Genomic DNA, 21,077 nt, shown 5'->3' on the forward strand with positions numbered 1-21,077 from the left:
CAAAGAGCCAAGGGCCGTACACCCGCCGCTAACCTTCTCCAACTGGGCCCAGCCTGAGACGGAGTCCCTGGAAGGGGACCAAGGGGGCTCCAAAGACTGGGTCCTGCAGGTTCCCCACCCCCACCTCTCCCACAGATGGGAGAGGCACGTAGGCGTGCTTCCAGCATGTGACTGAGACCCCACAGTGTTTATGGAAGCAAAGTCCAGGGGGTAGGAGGGATGAAGATACCAGCCCTGGTCAGCAGAGCCGGTCACTTACCTTTGGCACCCGAGGCTGCTGCTGACATGTTTCCTTGATTCAGCAAACATTAACTTTGAGCCGAGGGCACAGGGCAGGTCAGGTTCCAGGGGAGAGGATTTGAGTTGGCCGGCGCAAGCAAGGGGACACAGTGTTCCTCTGCACCTGGGATGGGAAGGTGCACTGAGACCTTCTCCCATGTGGAAACTCCTGGCCCGTGAGTGCCACTCTGGGCTCCATCCACTCCCGTTTTCGGATGGAAACCTAGACTCAGGGGACCAAGGTGGACGCAGAGGCAGACTGGCCCAGTAGGGGCAGAATAAGGAGGTGGGGCCACCTTGCCTACCTTCATGTTTGCCCAGGAAACAGAGAAAAGGGAAAAGATGTCTGGACTGGTGGGAAGCAAATAGAAGCAAATAGGCCCTGGAGAAGGAAATGGCAACCCACTCCAGTATTCTTGCCTGGAAAATCCCATGAATGGAGAAGCCTGGTGGGCTGCAGTCCATGGGGTCACCAAGAGTTGGACACGGCTGAGCGACTTCACTTTCACTTAGAACACTTTCTAACACCATACACAGAAAAATAAACTCAAAATGGATGAAAGATCTAAATGTAAGACCAAAAACTATAAAACTCCTAGAGGAAAACATAGACAAAACACATTCTGATGTAAATCATAGCAGGATCCTCTATGATCCACCTCCCAGAGTAATGGAAATAAAAGCAAAAATAAACAAATGGGACCTAATTAAACTTAAAAGCTTTTGCTTAATAAAGGAAACTATAAGCAAGGTGAAAAAACAGCCTTCAGAATGGGAGAAAATAATAACAGATGAAAGCAACGGACAAAGAATTAACATCAAAAATATAAAAGCAACTCCTGCAGCTCAATTCCAGATAAAAAAGTGACCCAATCAAAAAATGGACCAAAGGACTAAACAGACATCTCTCCAAAGACATACAAGTGGCAAACAAACACATGCAAAGATGTTCAACATCACTCAATATCAGAGAAATGTAAATCAAAACCACAATGAGGTGCCATCTCATGCCAGTCAGAATGGCTGATATCAGAAAGTCTACCAACAATAAATGCAAAAAAAAAAAAAAAAAGAAGCAAATAGGCCGGAGCTAGGATCTCTGTTCTTACAGCTCCACAACCCTAGGGGCATATGTTCCCTCTCCGAGCCTCAGTCTTCCCATCTGTCTGGTAGGGGGCATCCATATCTCCCACTTGCCTAGAAGGTGATGCCTACAGTGATGAAACCGGGGGGTGGGGGCTGGGGGGGCGGTTCTGGGGACTTCCCTGGCAGTCCAGAGGTTAAGATTCTGCGCTCCCACTACAAGGGTTCTCCAGTTCGATTCCTGGTTGGGGAACCACATGCCATGCAGAGGTGCAGCCAAAAATAAAAAGTGTAGGCTCTGGAGTTAGAATAATCCGGTTCACATTCCAGTTCTATTCTGACTGGCTTAGGAAAGTTCTCTGATTGTCCCAGGTCCCACCTCCCAGGGGTTTGCTGACTAAGGCTGACCCATGGCAGCTAAGCAGCTGAACCTCTGACCTGGAGCTGGGGAGTTCTAAGAGGGCTTCCTGGAGGAGATGGAAATTTGAGAGTGGGCCAGGGGACCTAGCAGGTCTTGCTGAGGAAGGTGGGAAAGGGTACTCCTCCCTGGTACAAGCCTCTCTCTGCTCTCTGGTCGGGAGGGAAAGACAAGAGAGGCAAGGAGGGAGCAGGAGGTCAGGAAAGAATGAGGGGAGTAACGCCAGGGACCTTCTTGCTGTTAGTCTGTTTTTCTTATCTGAGAAATGGGAACATTGGATTGAATGTTGGACTGAATGATCCTCAGGGTCATAACCTACCAGAATTATCTGTTTATCGGTATTTTAAAAAAAAAAAAAAGAAAGAAAGAAAAAATGCAGGGAATTCCCTGGTGGTCCAGTGGTTAGGACTTAGTGCTTTCATTGCTGGGGCCTGGGTTTAATCCCTGGTCAGGGAACTAAAATCCTGCAAGCCAAAAAAATAGAAGAAGAAACAAAATAAAAATTTTAAGGCATCTGACACCAGAAACAAAAGCAAAAACAAACAAATAGGACCACATCAAACTAAAAAGCTTCTGCACAGCAAAGAAAAATCATCAACAAAATGAAAAGGCAACCTACTGAGTGAGAGGAAATATTTGCAAATCAGATATTTGATAAGGGGCTAATATCTTTCACTTTTCACTTTCATGCATTGGAGAAAGCAATGGCAACCCACTCCAGTGTTCTTGCCTAGAGAATCCCAGGGACAGGGGAGCCTGGTGGGCTGCCGTCTATGGGGTCGCAAAGAGTCGGACACGACTGAAGCAACTTAGCAGCAGTAGCAGCAGCAATATCTAACCTACAGGAAGAACTCACAACTCACTAGCCAAAAAAAAAAATTATAGGGCTTCCCTGGTGGTCCAGTGGTTAGGAATCTGCCTTGCAATGCAAGGGGCACTTGTTCGATCCCCGGTCTGAGAAGATCCCACGTGCTGGGAAACAACTAAGCCTGTGCGCCACAACTGCGGAGTCTGTGCTCTAGAGCCCAGAAGCCGCAGCTCCTGACGCCTGAGGGCCCTAGAGCCCGTGCTCCAAAGCAAGAGAAGGCTCCTCAATGAGAAGTCCACGCACTACAATTAGAGAGTAGCTTCTGCTCACTGCAACTAGAGAAAGCCCATGCGCAGCAATGGAGACCCACCACAGCCCCTCAAAATAAATAAGTAAATCTTCAAAATATTTTTAAAACAATGAGCCGTAAAAGGGAATGAAAACTGTGCCATTTGCAACAACAGGGATGGGTTGCAAGAGCATCATTCCAAATGAAATAAGTCAGAGAAAGACAAACACTATATGATCACTCTCTCTCTCTGTCTCTCTTTTTTTTGGCCGTACCATGAGGCTTGCAATACCTTAGTTCTCTAACCAGAGATTGGATCCTCAGCAGTGAAAGCACACAGTCCTAACCACTGAACCACTAGGGAGTTCACGGTGATTTTTTCTTTTTAATAGGGTTATTGGTCTTGGCTTAGGGTATTTATTAACTTTAAGACATGGAGAGCCATACAGCAGAGGTAGGGCTACATCCAGTGTTATAATTAGGATTAGTGTTAAAGCCAATGGAATACTCATATGGTGAGTGTAAAAAGGTAAAGAAAACCTGGGTGCGGATGTTCTGGATTTCACACCCAAGTTTTCTTTACCTGACTAGTGTGCTTATCCTCCCTTCTCTTGAAATTTACTTTTTTTTTTGGCATATGGATCTTAGTTCCCCAACTAGGGATTGAACCTGTACCCCCTACAGTGGAAGCATGGGTCTTAACCACTGGACCAATAGGGTAGTCCTCCTATGATCTCTCTTACATGCCATATCTTAACGCATTAGTAATAGTGGAATTTTTGCAGAAACTAACATCTGTGACTGGTGATTTGCTATGTAAGTGATACTGCTCGGTCTCTGGTCAATAATGTTCAGATAACAAAAGATGTATTAATACACCTCTGGTCAATAATGTGTTAAAAAAAAAAAAAAAGAAAGAAAAACAAACAAAGAAAGCAAAACACACCATACACCAGGTTCACAGACACAGAGACCTGGCCTGTGACTGTCAGAGATGGGGGTGGGGGATGGGGCCGGGAGTGGGAGAAATTAGTGAACTCTTTTTTTAGTTTAAATAAATTGGAAAAAACTATGAATGATTTGCCACTGGGGCAAAATAAACATTACTTTCAAGAGACAACAACAAAGGCTAATGCAGGACATTTGGAGAGCCAAAACGCAAGACGGTGGGTGAGGGGTATAGTCACAGGCTGAGACTGCCAGCATCAGGGACTGGAAGAACTTTTTTTCAGGCAATGAGGATAGTTGATGAAGTCAGTTCCCTAGGAAGACAGCTCAGCAATGGGGTTTCTGGGGACTGGGGTGGAGTTAGAGGAGGGTGGGGGAGCTGTCCTGGAGCCCTCAGGTAAATGCCACAGCTGGCCAGCAGTCACCACACCATGTTCCAGGAAACTGAGCCTTGAAGACTCAGGTGTAGGGGGATTTGGGGGAAGAACCCAGGCCTTCCTCCCCCCAGGGCGATAGCTCCCACATCCCACCCACTCTGGGCCAGGGTAGGGCCACAACCTCTTCCCCAGTACCCAAGCTGGGACTTCTCTGTTGGTCCAGTGCAAGGGACACAGGTTCAATCCCTGGTGCAGAAAGATTCCACATGCTGAAGAGCAGTGAAAGCCCATGAGACGCAACTACTGAGCCCCAGTGCTACAACTACTGAAGCCGTGTGCCTAGAGCCTGTGCTCTGCGCCAGGAGACGCCACTGCAGTGGGAAGCCCGCGCACCACAACTAGAGAGAGCCCACGTGCAGCGACAAAGACCCGGTGTGAGCAAAAATGAGTAAATAAATAAACTAAGTTAAAAAAAAAAAGAGAGAGAAGCCAAGCACAGGAGTAGCCCCTGGTCGCCACAACTAGAGAGAAGCCCATGCAGCAATGGAAACCTAGTGCAGCCAATAAAGAAATAAACATTAATAAATAATACTTTAAAAAAAACAGGCTGGGGCAACATTGGTTCAGCTCAGTCATTCAGTCGTGTCCGACTCTTTGCGACCCTATGAATCGCAGCATGCCAGGCCTCCCTGTTCATCACCAACTCCCGGAGTTTACCCAAATTCATGTCCATCAAGTCGGTGATGCCATCCAGCCATCTCATCCTCGGTCATCCCCTTCTCCTCCTGCCCCCAATCCCTCCCAGCATCAGAGTCTTTTCCAATGAGTCAGCTCTTCACATGAGGTGGCCAAAGTACTGGAGTTTCGGCTTCAGCATCAGTCCTTCCAATGAACACCCAGGACTGATCTCCTTTAGGATGGACTGCCTGGATCTCCTTGCAGTCCAAGGGACTCTCAAGAGACTTTCCAACACCACAGTTCAAAAGCATCAATTCTTTGGCGCTCAGCTTTCTTCACAGCCCAACTCTCATATCCATACATGACCACAGGAAAAACTATAGCCTTGACTAGATGGACCTTTGTTGGCAAAGTAATGTCTATGCTTTTTAATATGCTATCTAGGTTGGTCATAACTTTTCTTCCAAGGAGTAAGCATCTTTTAATTTCATGGCTGCAATCACCATCTGCAGTAATTTTGGAGTTCAAAAAAATAAACTGTTTCCACTGTTTCCCCATCTATTTTCCCATGAAGTGATGGAACCAGATGCCATGATCTTAGTTTTTTGAATGTTGAGCTTTAAGCCAACTTTTTCACTCTCCTCTTTCAGTTTCATCAAGAGGCTTTTTAGTTCCTCTTCACTTTCTGCCCTAAGGGTGGTGTCATCTGCATATCTGAGGTTATTGATATTTCTCCCAGCAATCTTGATTCCAGCTTGTGCTTCTTTCAGCCCACCACTTCTCATAATGTACTCTGCATATAAGTTAAATAAGCAAGTTGACAATATACAGCCTTGACGTACTCCTTTTCCTATTTGGAATCAGTCTGTTGTTCCATATCCAGTTCTAACTGTTGCTTCCTGACTTGCATATAGGTCTCAAGAGGCAGGTCAGGGGGTCTGGTATTCCCATCTCTTTCAGAATTTTCCACAGTTTATTGTGATCCACACAGTCAAAGGCTTTGGCATAGTCAATAAAGCAGAAATAGATGTTTTTCTGGAACTCTGTTGGTTTTTCCATGATCCAGCAGATGTTGGCAATTTGATCTCTGGTTCCTCTGCCTTTTCTAAAACCAGGTTGAACATCTGGAAGTTCACGGTTCACGTGTTGCTGAAGCCTGGCTTGGAGAATTTTGAGCATTACTTTACTAGCATGTGAGATGAGTGCAATTGTGCGGTAGTTTGAGCATTCTTTGGCATTGCTTTTCTTTGGGATTGGAATGAAAACTGACCTTTTCCAGTCCTGTGGGCACTGCTGAGTTTTCCAAATTTGCTGGCATATTGAGTGCAGCACTTTCACAGCATCATCTTTCAGGATTTGAAATAGCTCAACTGGAATTCCAACATCAAGGTCCCCTTATTCTCCATTAGTTCCTCCAACCCCAGAGAAACATAACCAATTATAACCATCATTAACAGAGATCTTACTGTGTGTTATGTTTATCTCATTTAATGCCCTGCCACACTACCATTGCTCTCATCTTACAGATGGAGAGAATGAGGCTTAGAGGAGTTTGGTAACTTTCCCCAGTCACATAGTATATACTAACAGCAGCTCCAGGATTCAAACCTCCATATCCATGCCTCTAACCACTATGGAATGCAACCTTTTTACCTAAATATAATGCACACTTGCTATACAAACAGGGCTTCAGGACCAGTCCCTAATGCCCCTCAAATTCCCCTTAATTATGAATTCTGGAGTCACCTCTGCATGCAAGCTGGCCCTGGCTTCTGGGCTTTGAGTTCTGGAGGGCAAAAATCGAAACCCCAGCTAAGAGTCCTGGAAAGAATGTTGTGCCGGTGGCATCTGGGCCTGGCTCTGTGTCCCACTGGCTAGCGCCCTTGGGCGTGTCACTCCCCCTTTCCAGGCCTCGCAGAGTCACCCTGTCCAATGAGGCTGTGGCTGGATTAGAGGTCTCCAGGCCCAGGAGCCTCCAGGATCAGCTCCACCCCCAGGAAGGCCAGGAGGCCAGGGGTGGGGCAAGCTACATGTTAAATATTTCTGTCCAGTACTCTACTGGCCTCTAGACCCAGTCTTCTTAGCAGGAAGTGTGACCACGATCAATCATGGTAAGAGCCTGCCTGGGGTAACAACCTAGAGGGGTGGGACGGGGTGGGAGGTGAGAGGTGGGAAGGAGGCTCAAGAAGGGGGGGACATATGTATACCTATGGCTGATCCATGGCGATGTATAGCAGAAACCAATACAAGATTGTAATTATCCTTCGATTAAAAATACATGAATCAAGAAAGAAAAACAAAAAGCCTAAGCTTGAAAAAAAAAAAAAAGCCTGTCTGGGGCCATGGCGGTCTTACCTGATGGTAGGGATCTGTGGCGAGATTTCCATAAGCACATTGTGTCCGAGTGTCTGTGTCTTACTGTTCTTTTCTTTCTTCCTAGACGACTTACAGCGACAAAGGAGAGAAGGTAAGCAGGAGGGGAAATGTGGGGTCAGGGCCCTGGGAGCCTGGGATGTCAGCAAAGAGCAGAAGAGGAATAGCTTCAGTGGGTATATGTCATTCTGAAGGTTCATTTCTGCACTCCCCTAACCTCATCGCGACTGAACCCAACTCAACCTTGCCTTCCTAAGAAAAACTTTTACCTCTTTTTAAATTCCTGCCAATCACTTAATCGTGCCTGGAAGTTTTCTAAGGTCTAACTGAAATCCTTGCTGCTGTAACATAAGACTGTTCACCCTGTGAAACCTGGGCAGGCCTCCTCAGTGGGTGGGGCTTACCAATCCTAAGCCCGCAGGAACTCAGTTTCTACATGAGCACCCTCTTTCGAGGCTTGGCAAGGCTTCAGGGCAGAGGGGTGGGGTGAGGCGACTTGTTCTCACTTCTGGGATTGAGGGTGGCACAAGGGAGGGGGCTAGGGGACCCCTCTCCACTGACACTTTTCTAGACCCACTTCTAGGGACTCAGTCTTGCCCCTTCTCTCCTGCAGCCTGAAAGAGGCCGATTCCTCCACTTTCACTCTGTGACCTTCTGGGTTGGCAATGCCAAGCAGGTAGAAGCTGGGGCGAGGTGTTGGGATTGGGCAGAGGGCAGGCAAGGGGGCCTCCAGGACAGGGGCAGGCCTCTGACCGGGTCTGTGATTGGCCCCTGGGAGGGAGGATCCTGGCCAGTGTCGGGAGTGTCCTGGAAGGACAGTCACTCTTTGGATCCTAATTACACAATCCAGGCTGCAGACCCCAGCGGGGAACTTAAGGGAAATCAGCATGGGCCAGGGAGCCAGGCTTTTTTCCCAGGAGGAACAGTACCTGGGGCAACGGGGCAGACACGCTGTAGGGGTGCGGGCCGGCGCCTCACCCCTCACAGGCCTGCCTGCAACTCTGTGATTCAGGCTGCATCGTATTACTGCAGTAAGCTGGGCTTTGAGCCCCTAGCCTACAAGGGCCTGGAGACCGGTTCCCGGGAAGTGGTGAGCCATGTGGTCAAGCAAGGGCAGGTGAGTCTCCACTCTGGACCCCCACTGCTCCAGCAGGCCCGTCTCTCCCCCTGCTGGTCTCTGAGCTCCCTTGTGGCTCTGGCACCTCTGGGTGCAGCAGACCATGAGGCCCTTCCTCCAGGCGGCTGAGTGCTGTTCCAGGCTGCCTGGTGTGGTTAGCGGAGCCTGTGCTGAGGTCAGCCCCCATGGGCACCTTTGTGCAACGTGCAATAGGGACCTTTTTGGTTTGGTCTCCTTCTCAGCCTGGCCCAATGCTGGTCTCATGGATGTTCAGGAAAAGTGGGCAAAGGCCTCCAGCATCAGAGCTTTAACTCTGAGCCGTGCCCTGGTCTGTAGGTCCCTGGAGCTCTCCCCACAGGCAGGCCTGACCACCAGCTCATCCTGGGACCCCAGGCAGCTCTGACATGGGGGAAGCCCCCATCCCTCAGGGCCAGAGGGGAAACTAAGGCAGAGAAGAGGCAGGAACCCAGGATCAAGGGTCCTTGGGAATTCCCTGGCAGTCCAGTGGATTGAGATTCTGTGCTTCCATTGCAGAGGACATGGGTTGGAACCCTGGTCAGGGTACTAAGATCCCATATGCCGCATGGCATAGCCAGAAAAAAAAAAGAGTCCTGCCTGGCAGGGAGGAGGTGGTCCTAATGCCCCACCAGGGGTGTCTTGCTGGTGGGCAGGGAGAGGGGGGCTAGGGGCACACCTCCACAAGCTCACCTGCCCCACCAGCCGAATCCCCCTTCTCCTCTACATCTTAGATCACGTTCGTCTTCTCCTCTGCCCTCAACCCCTGGAACAAAGGTGAGGGGGCCTTGGAGGGTTCAGGGTGCCAAGGAGTGGAGACATGGTATTGTGGGTGGGGGTCAAGGACACAGAAGTGGGTTAGGGTTGAGGGAGGGGGCCTGAGCCCAGAAGGAGATGGAGCCCAGAAGGCTGAGAGCACGGGGGCGGGGCTGACTCCAGCATCACCTGCCTCCCCTGCTGACCACAGAGATGGGCGATCACCTGGTGAAACATGGCGATGGCGTGAAGGACATTGCGTTCGAGGTAGAGGATTGTGACTACATTGTGCAGGTGAGACCGCACCTGGGCTGGCGTGGAGACAAATCACGGAGCCTCAGCCTGCCCTCTGTCTGCCAGAGGGACCTCCCATCGGTCAGGGCTGGAGGGCACTGCCACGCTGGAGTGATGTGCCCAGATGCTGGTTGACACATACCTGAGTTCCAGTGACATCTGCCCCTTGGTAGCCAAGCAATCTCTCTCCAGGCCTTAGTTTCTGCATCTGTAAAACGGGAATAATCACCCATCTCACTGAGTTGTTACAAAGAGGAAATGAGATCATAATTATCATTTCATGAGCAGGATCCTGTACCAAGCACTGTGTTCAAGAGGCAGTTTAGGGACTTCCCTGGTGTTCCGGTGGCTAAGATTCCGAGCTCCCAATGCAGGGGGCCTGGGTTCGATCCCTGGTCAAGGAACTAGCTCCCACATGCCACATGTAAGACCCAGTGTAGTCAAAGTAATTAATTCTTTTTTTAAAAGAGGCAGTTTAGAGGTTTAAAGTGTAGATTCCAGAGGCAGACTACTGCGTCTGAATCTTAATTGCTGTGTGACTTTAGGTGAATGACTTACTTTCTTTGTGTTTCAATGTCCTCATCTTTTGGTGAATGACTCCATTCATAAAAGAGACAATAATAGTGCCTTTCATGTAATGCTGCTGTGAGGATTTAAGAGGTTAATACTTACAACAATGCCTGACATGTGATAAGCATAGACATCCAGTAATGAGGTTTTGCTAGATAAATACATGAATCATGCATGTAAGCCAACTGGCAGAGGGTCTGACACATAGTAGGTGCTCAGTAAGTGCCAGCATGGGGACTTCCCTGGTGGTACAGGGGTTAAGAATCTGCCTTCTAATGCAGCAGACATGGATTCAATCCCCGGTCTGGAAACTCAGATCTCACATGTTATGGGGCAACCTACATGCTCCAGAGCCTGCCTATTACAAAGAAGAGCCTGTATGTTGCAACTAAGACCCAATGCAGCCAAATAAATAAATGTTTTTACAAATAAATAAATAAACGACAGCTGGTATTCGACTTGTCCAACCACCCTTTTTCACTAATGAAGAAACTGAGGACTAGAGCAGGGGCAGGGCCACAGAGTGAGTGAGCACAGGAGAGGCAGGACAGACAGGACAGACCTACACCCTCAGCTGGTTTCTTCCCCACAGCCCCGGGCCTCAGTTTTCCAATCTGCCAAATGGGCATGAGGCATGAATGTCAAAACAGCTAAAGTTGGTTGGAGTTCCTGCCTTGGGCTGGAAACACTGGAAGAGGCTGTGGGGACCACAGAGAGGACCGCACAGAGAGGATTCAGCAGGGACAGCCAAAGGGCAACCTGAGGATCCAGCACTGACCGCCTCCCTACCCCGTCTCCTCTGCAGAAAGCCCGGGAACGAGGCGCCAAGATTGTGCGGGAGCCCTGGGTAGAGGAAGATAAGCTTGGGAAGGTGAAGTTTGCTGTGCTACAGACGGTGAGTTAACTTCGGAGCCTCCACCTTGCCTACACCCACAGAGATGCCAGGACCCTCCTTTCCTAACCCCTGACTCCATCACACCATCCCACTCTTTTGCCTCAAAGCACAAACATTCTCCCTCGACCCCGATCTCCTGTATTCTTGGCTGGTGTCCAGAGGCTGAGGAGGGCTCCCAGTCACCCCTCTCTGGGCTTCCATTCCTCCCCAGTTGGGGTGAGAGCATGGGACTGCAACAGCAGGCAGGGGCTCCAAAGGAAGGAGATGGGTGGGTCTGGGGAAGGAGATGGGATGGAAGCCCCTCCCCATGCAAGCTGTGTGGCTTTGGACAAATCACTTCACCTCTCTGCAAGTCAATTTAAATGAGCAAGGACCACCTGTGTGACCTGCCAAACACTACTTAACAGTTCTGGGCCTGTTCCTTTAGCTGTGATCCCTCCCTCCGGTCATTTTCAGGATCAAATGAGATGATTCATACATAGTACTTAGAACAATAGCACTGGCATATCATAGATACCCAACAAAGCCTGTTTAGCACCTGAGACCATCATAGGTCCTTCCTCCTCATGATTAATGTTTAAAAAAAAAATTTTTTTTTGATGTGGAACATTTTTAAAGTCTATTGAATTTGTTACAATATTGCTTCTGTTTTATATTTTGGCTTTTGGCTGCAAGGTATAGGGGATCTTAGCTCCCCAACCAGGGATCCAACCCACACCCCCTGCATTGGAAGGTGAAGTCTTAATCACTGGGCCACCAGGGAAGTCCCCCTCCTCAAGATTTACTACAACTTGGAGAAGGCAATGGCACCCCACTCCAGTACTCCTGCCTGGAAAATCCCATGGGCAGAGGAGTCTGATTGATAGGCTGCAGTCCATGGGGTCGCTAAGAGTCAAATATGACTGAGCAGCTTCACTTTCACTTTTACTTTCAAGGATTGTTAGGGTCTTCCCAGGTGGTGCTAGTGGTAAAGAATCTGCCTGCCAATGCAGGAGATTTAAGAGATGCAGGTTTTATCCCTGGGTGGGGAAGATTCCCTGGAGGACGGCATGGCAACCCACTCCAGTATTCTTGCCTGGAGAATCCCATGGACAGAAGAGCCTGGGAGGCTACAGTCCATAGGGTCGTGAAGAGTTGGACACGACTAAAGTGACGCAGGATACACACATGCAAAGATTGTTAGAGTGATTGAAAGGATCCTTCCATATAATTAGATCCAATGCCCTCATCATTCTTCATTCAGACAACATATTTGTATTGAGCACCTATGATGAACTAGGACAGTATCATGAGCAAGACGTCATCCCAACCCCCACAGAGCTTCTGGTCCTGTGGGGAGACTGTCAAATTCCCAAATGTCAAATTGCAGTTCATTTCGGAAAGGGGAAGTGACTTGCTCAAGATCACACTTGGAGTTAGGGCCAGGTCTGGGCTGGAACCCAGGGCTGTGTTGGCGCCATGCAGTGTGGCCTGGGTTCAGCAGGGATGGGACCTCAAGCTGTTTGCCACCCACAGTATGGGGACACGACACACACCCTGGTGGAGAAGATGAACTATACTGGCCGGTTCCTGCCTGGATTCGAGGCACCAGCATTCATGGACCCCCAACTTTCCAAGCTGTGAGTGCCCCTTGGAACAGGGGAGGGTGGAAAGCAAGGCCCTTTCGTCCATGCAGGGCGGGCAGAGCATCTTGGGACCTGCTGGGGGAGCCCCGGAAGGTCCCCCAGCATTGGCTTGAAGAGGCAGCATAGAGGCGAAGAGCATAGGCTCTAAGCATAGACTCTTCGCCTATGCTCTAAGGCAGGAACACAACTGCCTTAGTTAAAATCTCAGCTGTTACTTCCCAGCTATTTAACCTTGGCAAGTTACTTTTCTCTTTTCGGCTGTGCTGGGTCTCCACTGCAGCACGTGGGCCTCTCTAGTTGTGGCTCGCAGGCTCCAGAGCACGCAGGCTCAGTAGCTGTGGCACACAGGCTTACCTGCCCGGCTGCATGTGGGATCGTAGTTCCCCAACAGGGATCGAATCTGCATCCCTTTCATTGGCAGGCGAATTCTTAACCACTGGACCACCAGGAGTCCCAACAAGTTATTTTTCTAAGCCTCAGTCTCTTTATCTGTAAAATGGGGCTAGTAATAGCATGTGAGTGGTTCCAAATAAAGTGTCTATAGTAAGTGCTATGGATTGGTGAGCAGTTATTGTTACTGAGGGGTAGGGAGAAGGAGATTTAGGGAGTAGCCTTCTCCTCACCCACTGTTTCCCTCTCCAGGCCCAAATGCAGTCTTGAGATAATCGATCACATTGTGGGAAACCAGCCTGATCAAGAGATGGTGTCTGCCTCTGAATGGTGAGTTCCTGGCCCAAGCCCTTCCCACACCTGTGACAGGACCACTCCCGTCTTATCAGGAAATAGAGCACAAGATGGGGGAGGTTAGCCTGAGGTCACTGGGTCATCTGTTCTCTGTAAAATTGTCACCATGGAGATCTGATGATTTAAGGCCCAAATTGACCCACCAACCCTCCCTCCAGGAACCCTTGGAGAATCAGCACTGGGGGTGTCACAGTTCAGGGAGGCTTGAAGGAAGGTTTTGTTGTTGCTCAGTCACCAAGTCATGTCCAACTCTTCCCAACCCCATGGACTGCAGCACACCAGGCTTCTCTGTCCCTCACCATCCCCCGAAGCTTGCACAATTTCATGTCCAATGAATCCGTGATGCCTTCCAAACATCTCATCCTTTGTTGCCCTCTTCTCCATCTGCCTGCAATCTTTCCCAGCATCAGCGTCTTTTCCAATAAGTCAGTGGAGGAAGGCTACCACTACCCAAAGAGCTCATGGGTGCAAATCAGAAGCAAGTAGCCCTTCTCAAAAGGACCTGCAGGGACTTCCCTGGTGGTTCAGTGCTTAAGATTCCATGCTTTCATTGCACAAGTGGGCACAGGTTTGACAGATGGGAAACTAAGGGGCTTCCCTAGTGGCTCAGCAGTAAAGAATCCACCTGTAAGGCAGGAGCTACAGGAGATGGGGGCTTGATCCCTGGGTCAGGAAGATCCCCTGAAGGAGGGCATAGCAACTCACTCCAGTATTCTTGCCTGGGAAATCCCATGGACAGAGGAGCCTGGCGGGCTACAGTCCATAGGGTCACAAAGAGTCAGACACAACTGAAGCAACTGAGCACACACACGCGTGCAGAGAACTAAGATCCCACATGTGCACAAAGTAGCCTAAAAAATAAGAATTATTTTTTAAAATTAAAATTATGTTTAAAAAATCATTTTCTAAAAATAAAAATCATTTCTTTTTAAAACATAAAAATTATTTTTTAAATAAAATAAATAAATGATGCTTTAAAAAAAAAAGTTTCTCCATCTGTTGGTGTGTCATCATGTGTACAGGTCTTGTTACCAGATGTTTTACTTCCACCCAAAGGAACACTGTCCTAAAATCCATGATGTGTGTGATGGGAAAGGCAGTTCCCTTTTTGATGCCTGCTCAGGGAGCAAATTCTGGAAGGTGGAGTAGGGGCAGAGGGCCAGTCTGAGGCCAGCACTCAGAGCTGGCGGGCCCTTCTGGGAACCCTGCAGGTACCTGAAGAACTTGCAGTTCCACCGTTTCTGGTCCGTGGACGACACGCAGGTGCACACGGAGTACAGCTCTCTGCGGTCCATCGTGGTGGCCAATTATGAGGAATCCATCAAGATGCCCATTAATGAGCCAGCACCAGGCAAGAAGAAGTCCCAGATCCAGGTGAGTTCTGTCTCCCGCCCCGGGGACCTTGGCTGGGAAAGACGGAAGCGGGGAAGAGGCGTGAGGGCTCTCGCAGCTGAGGCTCTCGGCTAGAGCCCCTGACAATGGTTTCCTTGCTTCCCTCCTGCAGGAATATGTGGACTATAACGGGGGTGCTGGGGTCCAGCACATTGCTCTCAAGACCAAAGACATCATCACAGCAGTGAGAAGCCCATTCCTGGTCCTAATTCACCTCCCATTCAGCTCCAGAGCCAAACTCTGCAAACTGAGTCAGGGGCCAGGGATGGGGGTGGCAAGTGGCAGTCCTGGGTCCCCTTCACCAGCCCAGGCAGCTGATGGGGTTCCCTTGCAGGCTCCTGCCACTCACGTGTAGGCACACTGCCACCCCCAGAGAGTTCTGTCTCTCTGCTACAGAAGAAGCTAGTGCCAGAGTAACAGGACGCCTGGATCTAGACCCGGTCCTACCTGTGACTTGCTGTGTGTCTCCAGGGATTCAACTTCCTCTCTGGGCTTCAGTTGTCTCAACTTGAAAATGAGGATATTGAGTCACAGGATCCAGTAGGTCCTTTCAGTCAAATTAAGTGTCCTGAGTCCATGGCTCCAGCCTCTGGGGAGGTTGGGTGACCAAGTGGACAAGAGCCTGGCCTGTACCATTCGGTCCCAGCGCGACCAAGAATTCACTGCATGACCATGGCAACTTCATTTCATTCACTTTTTTCATTTGCTCAATAGATGCCTATTGAGGGAACTCCCTGGTGATCCAGTGGTTAAGACTCTGTGCTGCCAACACAGAGGGCATGGGTTCAATTCCCAGTTGGGGAACTAAGATCCCACACGCCATTTGGTGTGACATAAAGATTAAAAAGAAAAAAAGAACACCTGGCACAGAATGAACAAAGGAGAGAGGGGTCAGGAATGAGGTCACAAGGTAGGAGTCAGGGCAGACAGTGAGAACTTTGAATTTGACTCTGAGACACCACGGTGGGGTAAGAAGACGAGTGACACAATTTGACTAGTATTTTAATAAACTCCCCTGGCTATTATGTTGAGAATAGATACTTAATCTTTCAAGGCCTCAGTTTTCCCAGCTATGAAATGGGGAGAATAATCAGCCAAATCAGTCTCCGAAGATCACTGCATCAGCATAAGGAGACAGTACATAGAAGGTGCTTGAGACAGGCACATGCATGTGTGTGTGCGCAGTCGCTTTAGCCGTGTCTGACTCTTTGTGACCCATGGGCTTTAGCCCACGAGGCTCCTCTGTCCACGGGATTCTCCAGGAAAGAATACTGGAGAGGGTTATTGTGCCCTCCTCCAGGGGATCTTCCCAACCCAGGGATCAAATCCAGGTCTCCGGCATTGCAGGCGGACTCCTTGTCACTGAGCCACCGGGGAAGCTGAGACAGGCACATCATGAGGTTCCATTAAGTGTTAGTGATTGCAGTTCTTCTCATGAGATGCACAAGGCTCAGAGGTGGAAGGGGATGAGGTCACATTGCATTATAGCAGTTGATGGGGCTGGGAAAGGGACCCTGGCTCAGCACTTCTACCTGGCTGGTGGTGTTGAGCATGGAGAGAAGGACTGACCTTGACCCTGCTCTGAGACAGATTCGCCACTTGAGAGAGAGAGGCGTGGAGTTTTTGGCTGTTCCATCTACATACTACAAACAACTGCGGGAGAAGCTCAAGTCGGCCAAGATCCGGGTGAAAGAGAATATTGATATACTAGAGGTAAGGTCTGTTCTTGCCTGGAGAATCCCAGGGATGGTGGAGCCTGGTGGGCTGCGATCTGTGGGGTCGCACAGAGTCGGACACGACTGAAGTGACTTAACAGTAGCAGCAGCAGAGGTGAGGTTTAGAGCCTGATCCTGGGTCAGCCAGGGAGAACAAGCCCTGAGTTCCATCTTACCTCACAAATGTCGTCTAACCCTGGCATCAGGCTCTGCGATGTGGGGGAGAGGGAGGAGAGCAGACCAGGGCCCTGCCATCATGAACTTGCATTCTAGTGAGGAGACAGACAACAAACAAATAAATAAGTAATACAAACACCATTAGAGAGAGAGAGAGCTGGTGCTTAAACTGACTATGACAGAGAGTGACCTGGGGCTACTACATAGGAGGCAGTCAGGGAAGGCCTCTCTGAGGAGGTGACATTTCAGTGAAATCTAATTCAATGGCCCCCAACCTTTTTGACACCAGAGACTAGTTTCATGGAAGACAATCTTTCCATAGAGCAGGGATGGGAGGAAATGATTTGGGAATGATTCAAACAGATCATATTTATTGTGCACTTTTTTCCATTATCATTATATCACCTCCATCTCAGATCATCGGGCATAGATCCCAGAGGTTGGGGAACCCTGATCTAGATGATGAGAGGCAGTTGGCTGCATGAAGGCCTAAAGAAAGAACAGTCCTGGCAGAGGAGATAGCAAGTGCAAAGGCCCTGAGGCAGCAGCAAGCTCTGAGTATCTAAGAACAGAAAGAGGGCCAGAGTGGATGAAAGGAAATGTTTGAAGAGTGGCCCAGGTCACAGAGGCAGACAGGAGCCAATTCCTCTGGTAGGCTATTTAGGAGTCTGGATTTTTTCTTCTGCGGTCAGAAACCACTGGAGGTTTGGGTTTGGGTTTTTTTTTTTGGAGGTTTTCTTGGCTTTATTTTTAACAACTTTATTGATATATAAGTCACAGAACACGTCATTTTTTTAAAAAACACAATTCAGTGGTTTTGGGCTATTCACTATATTATGCAACAATCATCAAAATCAATTTTGGAACATTTTCATCACTTTCAGACTTCTTAGCCACCACCTCCCAATCTCTCCATCTACCTTCTCCTCACCCCTAGCCCTAGGCAATCACTGATTTCTGTCTCTATAGAGTTGCTTTCTTCTAAACATGTATATAAATAGAATCATATACTATGTAACCTTTTGTGACTGACTTCTTTCACTCAACATAAAGTTTTCAAGGTTCATCCATGACACCTGTGTCAGTACTGTGTTCCTTTTTATAAAACTGAATAATATTCCATTGGATGAAGAGACCACATTTTGCCTATCCATTCATCCACTGACAGATATTTGTTTCTACCTTTTGGCTCTTAGGAATAATGTTGCCATGATCCTTTGGGTATGAGTTTTTGTGTGGACAAGTTTTAATTCTCTTCGGTAGATACCCAGGAGTCAAATTGCTGGGTCATATGGTAACTCGACTATTAACTTTCGGAAGAACCCTCAGACTGTTTTCCACAGCAGCTGTACCATTTTACATTCCCAGCAGCCACATAGGAGAGTTCTAGTTTCCATTGCCGAATGGAAACAGGGGAATGAGATGATGTGATTTCTAAAAGATTTCTGTCTGTGTGGAAGATGGATTGTAAGGAGACAAAAGCAGGAGCACTGGAGAGCTGTGTGGGTGGTACTTGGGTGGTCCACACCAGCCTTAGGTGGCTGACACAGGCGCTGAAGTGGGGAGGTGCTAAGAGGACAGTTGGGGGATCTATTTGGAAGTGTCTGGAACTGCTGCAGAAAATGGCCTTTTCTTGGCTTTGGGGGTGCAGGAACCCCCATGGCCTTTCTAAGAATCCCACCATTTCAGACTGGGGCGGGGCCAGACTGCCCCTTACCTAGTCCCCTGCCTCCTACCTAGGAGCTGAAGATCCTGGTGGACTACGACGAGAAAGGCTACCTCCTGCAGATCTTCACCAAACCCATGCAGGACCGGCCCACGCTCTTCCTGGAAGTCATTCAGCGCCACAATCACCAGGTGCCACTAAGGACCGCCTGTCCTCGGCGGGTGGCTTTCTGGGCCCCGCAGCTCATCTCCTTTCTCGCACCCCAGGGTTTTGGAGCCGGCAACTTCAACTCACTGTTCAAGGCCTTCGAGGAGGAGCAGGACCTGCGAGGCAACCTCACCGACATGGAGCCCAACGGGATTGTGTCCAGCATGTAGGCGCCTCAGGTCCCGCAAGAGCCACCGAGGCCCCGCCCGCCCACCTTCGGGAGCAGGGCGCAGGGGACCACGCCCCCTCGCCCTGTGCCCCGCCCACTCCACTGGAGCTGAAGGGAGCCCTCCTTAGCGACCACGCCCTTTTAGGCCCCGCCCACTACCCGACTCCTGGATCCCTCCCACACACACTAAAGGTTCCGCCCACTACTTACCATGCCCCTTCTTTGGGGCCTCTGCCTCTCCTGTCCTCGGGTATAAAGCAAAGCAGAGTCCAAGGCAGTGTCCACGCGTTTGTGTCGGGCTGGAGCAGTGACGTCCTTCTGCCGCCAGGGGGAGCTCAAGGCGCTGTAGCAGGCGTCCGCTTCACCGGTTCAGAGGCTGGGGAAGCTTCGGAGGTGCCTGGTGCAACCCTGTGCTAAGTAGGACCAAGTAGGTTGGAGGGGAGTTATGGAACCAAAGAGTGAAGAGGGCTTACACTCTAAGGGAAAACACAGACAATATCTTTTTGTGGTAAATGCTGAAGTCCTTCCGAAGAGTTCTTTCGGAGAGTTCTTCCGAAAGTTAATAGTCGAGTTACCATATGACCCAGCAATTTGACTCCTGGGTATCTACCCAAGAGAATTAAAACTTGTCCACACAAAAATTCATACCGAAAGGATCATAGCAACATTATTCCTAAGAGCCAAAAAGAAAATAAAGCGAGTGATGAGCTTGTGTAGAGGTGAGGGTCGGAGGGAGGGCCAATTTCTATCGCGGGAAGGGCTCTCTGGGAGGTGATATTTGGGAAGCAGCCATGGGAAAATCTGGGGAAAGAGCATCCTAGGAGAAAGGTACAGCAAGGGTAAAGACCTTAAGGTTCGACATCGCTTGGCAGCATCCTGTCCGATGGCGTTATGATCTCTAAGGATGAACTGTCTTCCAATTTGCTGCCCTAAGCCCAAACTTCTGGACAGAGAGGTGTTAGCTAAAGGACCTGGGGGAATCATACTTGCTCAACCACGGGACTTGGCTCCTGATGTGAGAGCCGGTAGGAGGGATCTGAGCCCTTCAGCTTCTGCCCTCTACCCTCAGTGATAAAGAATCCACCTGCTGATGCAACAGACGAGGGTTTGATCCCTGGGTCAGGAGGATCCCCTGGAGGAGGAAATGGCAACCCACTCCAGTATTCTTGCCAGGAAATCCCATGGACAGAGAAGCTTGGCTGACTACAGTCCATGGGATCTCAAAGAGTCAGACAGACACAACACAGCAACTGAGCACACACTCAGAAAGGCAGACCCTAGTGCCCCCAACCCCACTCCCAAATGCAGCCCCATTCCCCCGAGCCCTGCTCCTAGTGTGCATTCCATTTGGAAAGAGGCTGGTTCATACTCAGGTGTGAATGAATGGCCCTTGCAAAATAATGATACAGTTGGGAAAGGAGCTACTGGTCCTAAAACACTTGGAAGGAAATTTTTCTTCAAAACCAGAGGAGATGGGGGCAAATAGGATCTCTTCTGCTTCTGATGCTTGACAGCCCCCCCTGAGGAGGAGTCAGATCAAAACTATAAGCCGGTGTAAGCAAAAACATTGGAGTTGATATAATGAAGGAGTTGGGATGACTTTTCTTTTGGGGGGGGGGTCAGGTTATAGAAAATCGGGCTTCTAGGATTATGAATTCAGGAATGAAAAGAACAGCAGTGAGAAACCCGAGGAACAATGGCAGCTCCCAGGCCCGTGCTGCTGGTTAAAAATACACTCCCCGTTTCCCCGTGGTTTATGCAAAGAAGGAAAATTCTGTGACACAGGAGGTTGCCAACTGGTGGCTCATGGGCCAAAGCTGGCTCACAGATGTATTTTATATCATCTGCCTGGTTTCAACAAATTCAAGTCAACATTTCAGAAGATCGGGATATTTCACATACCAATTCTAAGATTCTGGTTTTACTTGGATAACCAGGCAGGTTTTTTCTTTTTGGCTGTACTGGGTCTTTGTTACTTTGTGAGGGTTTTCTCTAGTTGCAGCAAGCAGGGGCTACTCTTCATTGCAGTGGGTGGGCTTCTCATTTCGGTGGCTTCTCTTGTTGCGGAGCACCGGCTGTAGGTGTTGCAGCACTTGGGTTCAGTAATGCGGTGCATGAGCTTAATCGCTCTGAGGTGGTTAGAATCTTCTTGAACCAGGGATGGAACCCATGTGCCCTACATTGGCAGGCAGTTTTTTTTTTTTTTAATACAGTTGTATTTATACATTTGAAAAAATCCAATTAAGTTGAAATTTTTAAAACTTTTTATTTTGTATTGGGGTAAGGCCAATTAACAAATAATGTGATAGTTTCAGCTGGGTAGGCGGATTCTTATTCACTGCACCATCAGTGAAGTCCAGTCAGGCAGTTCTGAACTTGCCTTCTTATGCAGCAACAATCAGCTGGTCCAAAGCAGTTGTTGCCTCTTTAGATGGGGTGTGGGCAGAGCAGATCCACAGGAACAAGCATAGACTAGGGGAGC

General features: G+C 49.1%; 1 protein-coding gene across 1 annotated transcript; it reads left to right on the top strand.

Moving 5' to 3' along the window:
• The first annotated feature begins 6,933 nt into the window (after positions 1 to 6,933).
• On the top strand, positions 6,934 to 19,219 carry HPD (4-hydroxyphenylpyruvate dioxygenase). The gene is made up of 14 exons (XM_068990021.1): positions 6,934 to 6,991; positions 7,321 to 7,347; positions 7,867 to 7,929; positions 8,266 to 8,370; positions 9,120 to 9,162; positions 9,353 to 9,435; positions 10,811 to 10,900; positions 12,416 to 12,519; positions 13,168 to 13,245; positions 14,481 to 14,643; positions 14,774 to 14,845; positions 16,252 to 16,374; positions 18,294 to 18,410; positions 18,486 to 19,219. Exons 1-14 carry the CDS (start codon positions 6,989 to 6,991, stop codon positions 18,594 to 18,596), a joined length of 1,182 nt encoding a protein of 393 aa, XP_068846122.1. The 5' UTR covers positions 6,934 to 6,988; the 3' UTR covers positions 18,597 to 19,219.
• The last annotated feature ends 1,858 nt before the right edge of the window (positions 19,220 to 21,077 follow it).

Source organism: Capricornis sumatraensis, chromosome 17, assembly GCF_032405125.1.
Source record: "Capricornis sumatraensis isolate serow.1 chromosome 17, serow.2, whole genome shotgun sequence".
Taxonomy (NCBI): domain Eukaryota; kingdom Metazoa; phylum Chordata; class Mammalia; order Artiodactyla; family Bovidae; genus Capricornis; species Capricornis sumatraensis.

Excerpts from the sequence above, each read along its gene's own strand:
- HPD (XM_068990021.1), top strand. Across the intron at positions 7,930-8,265 it reads GGGTTGGCAATGCCAAGCAG|GCTGCATCGTATTACTGCAG; the intron begins GTAGAAGCTGGG and ends TCTGTGATTCAG. Across the intron at positions 12,520-13,167 it reads GACCCCCAACTTTCCAAGCT|GCCCAAATGCAGTCTTGAGA; the intron begins GTGAGTGCCCCT and ends TTCCCTCTCCAG.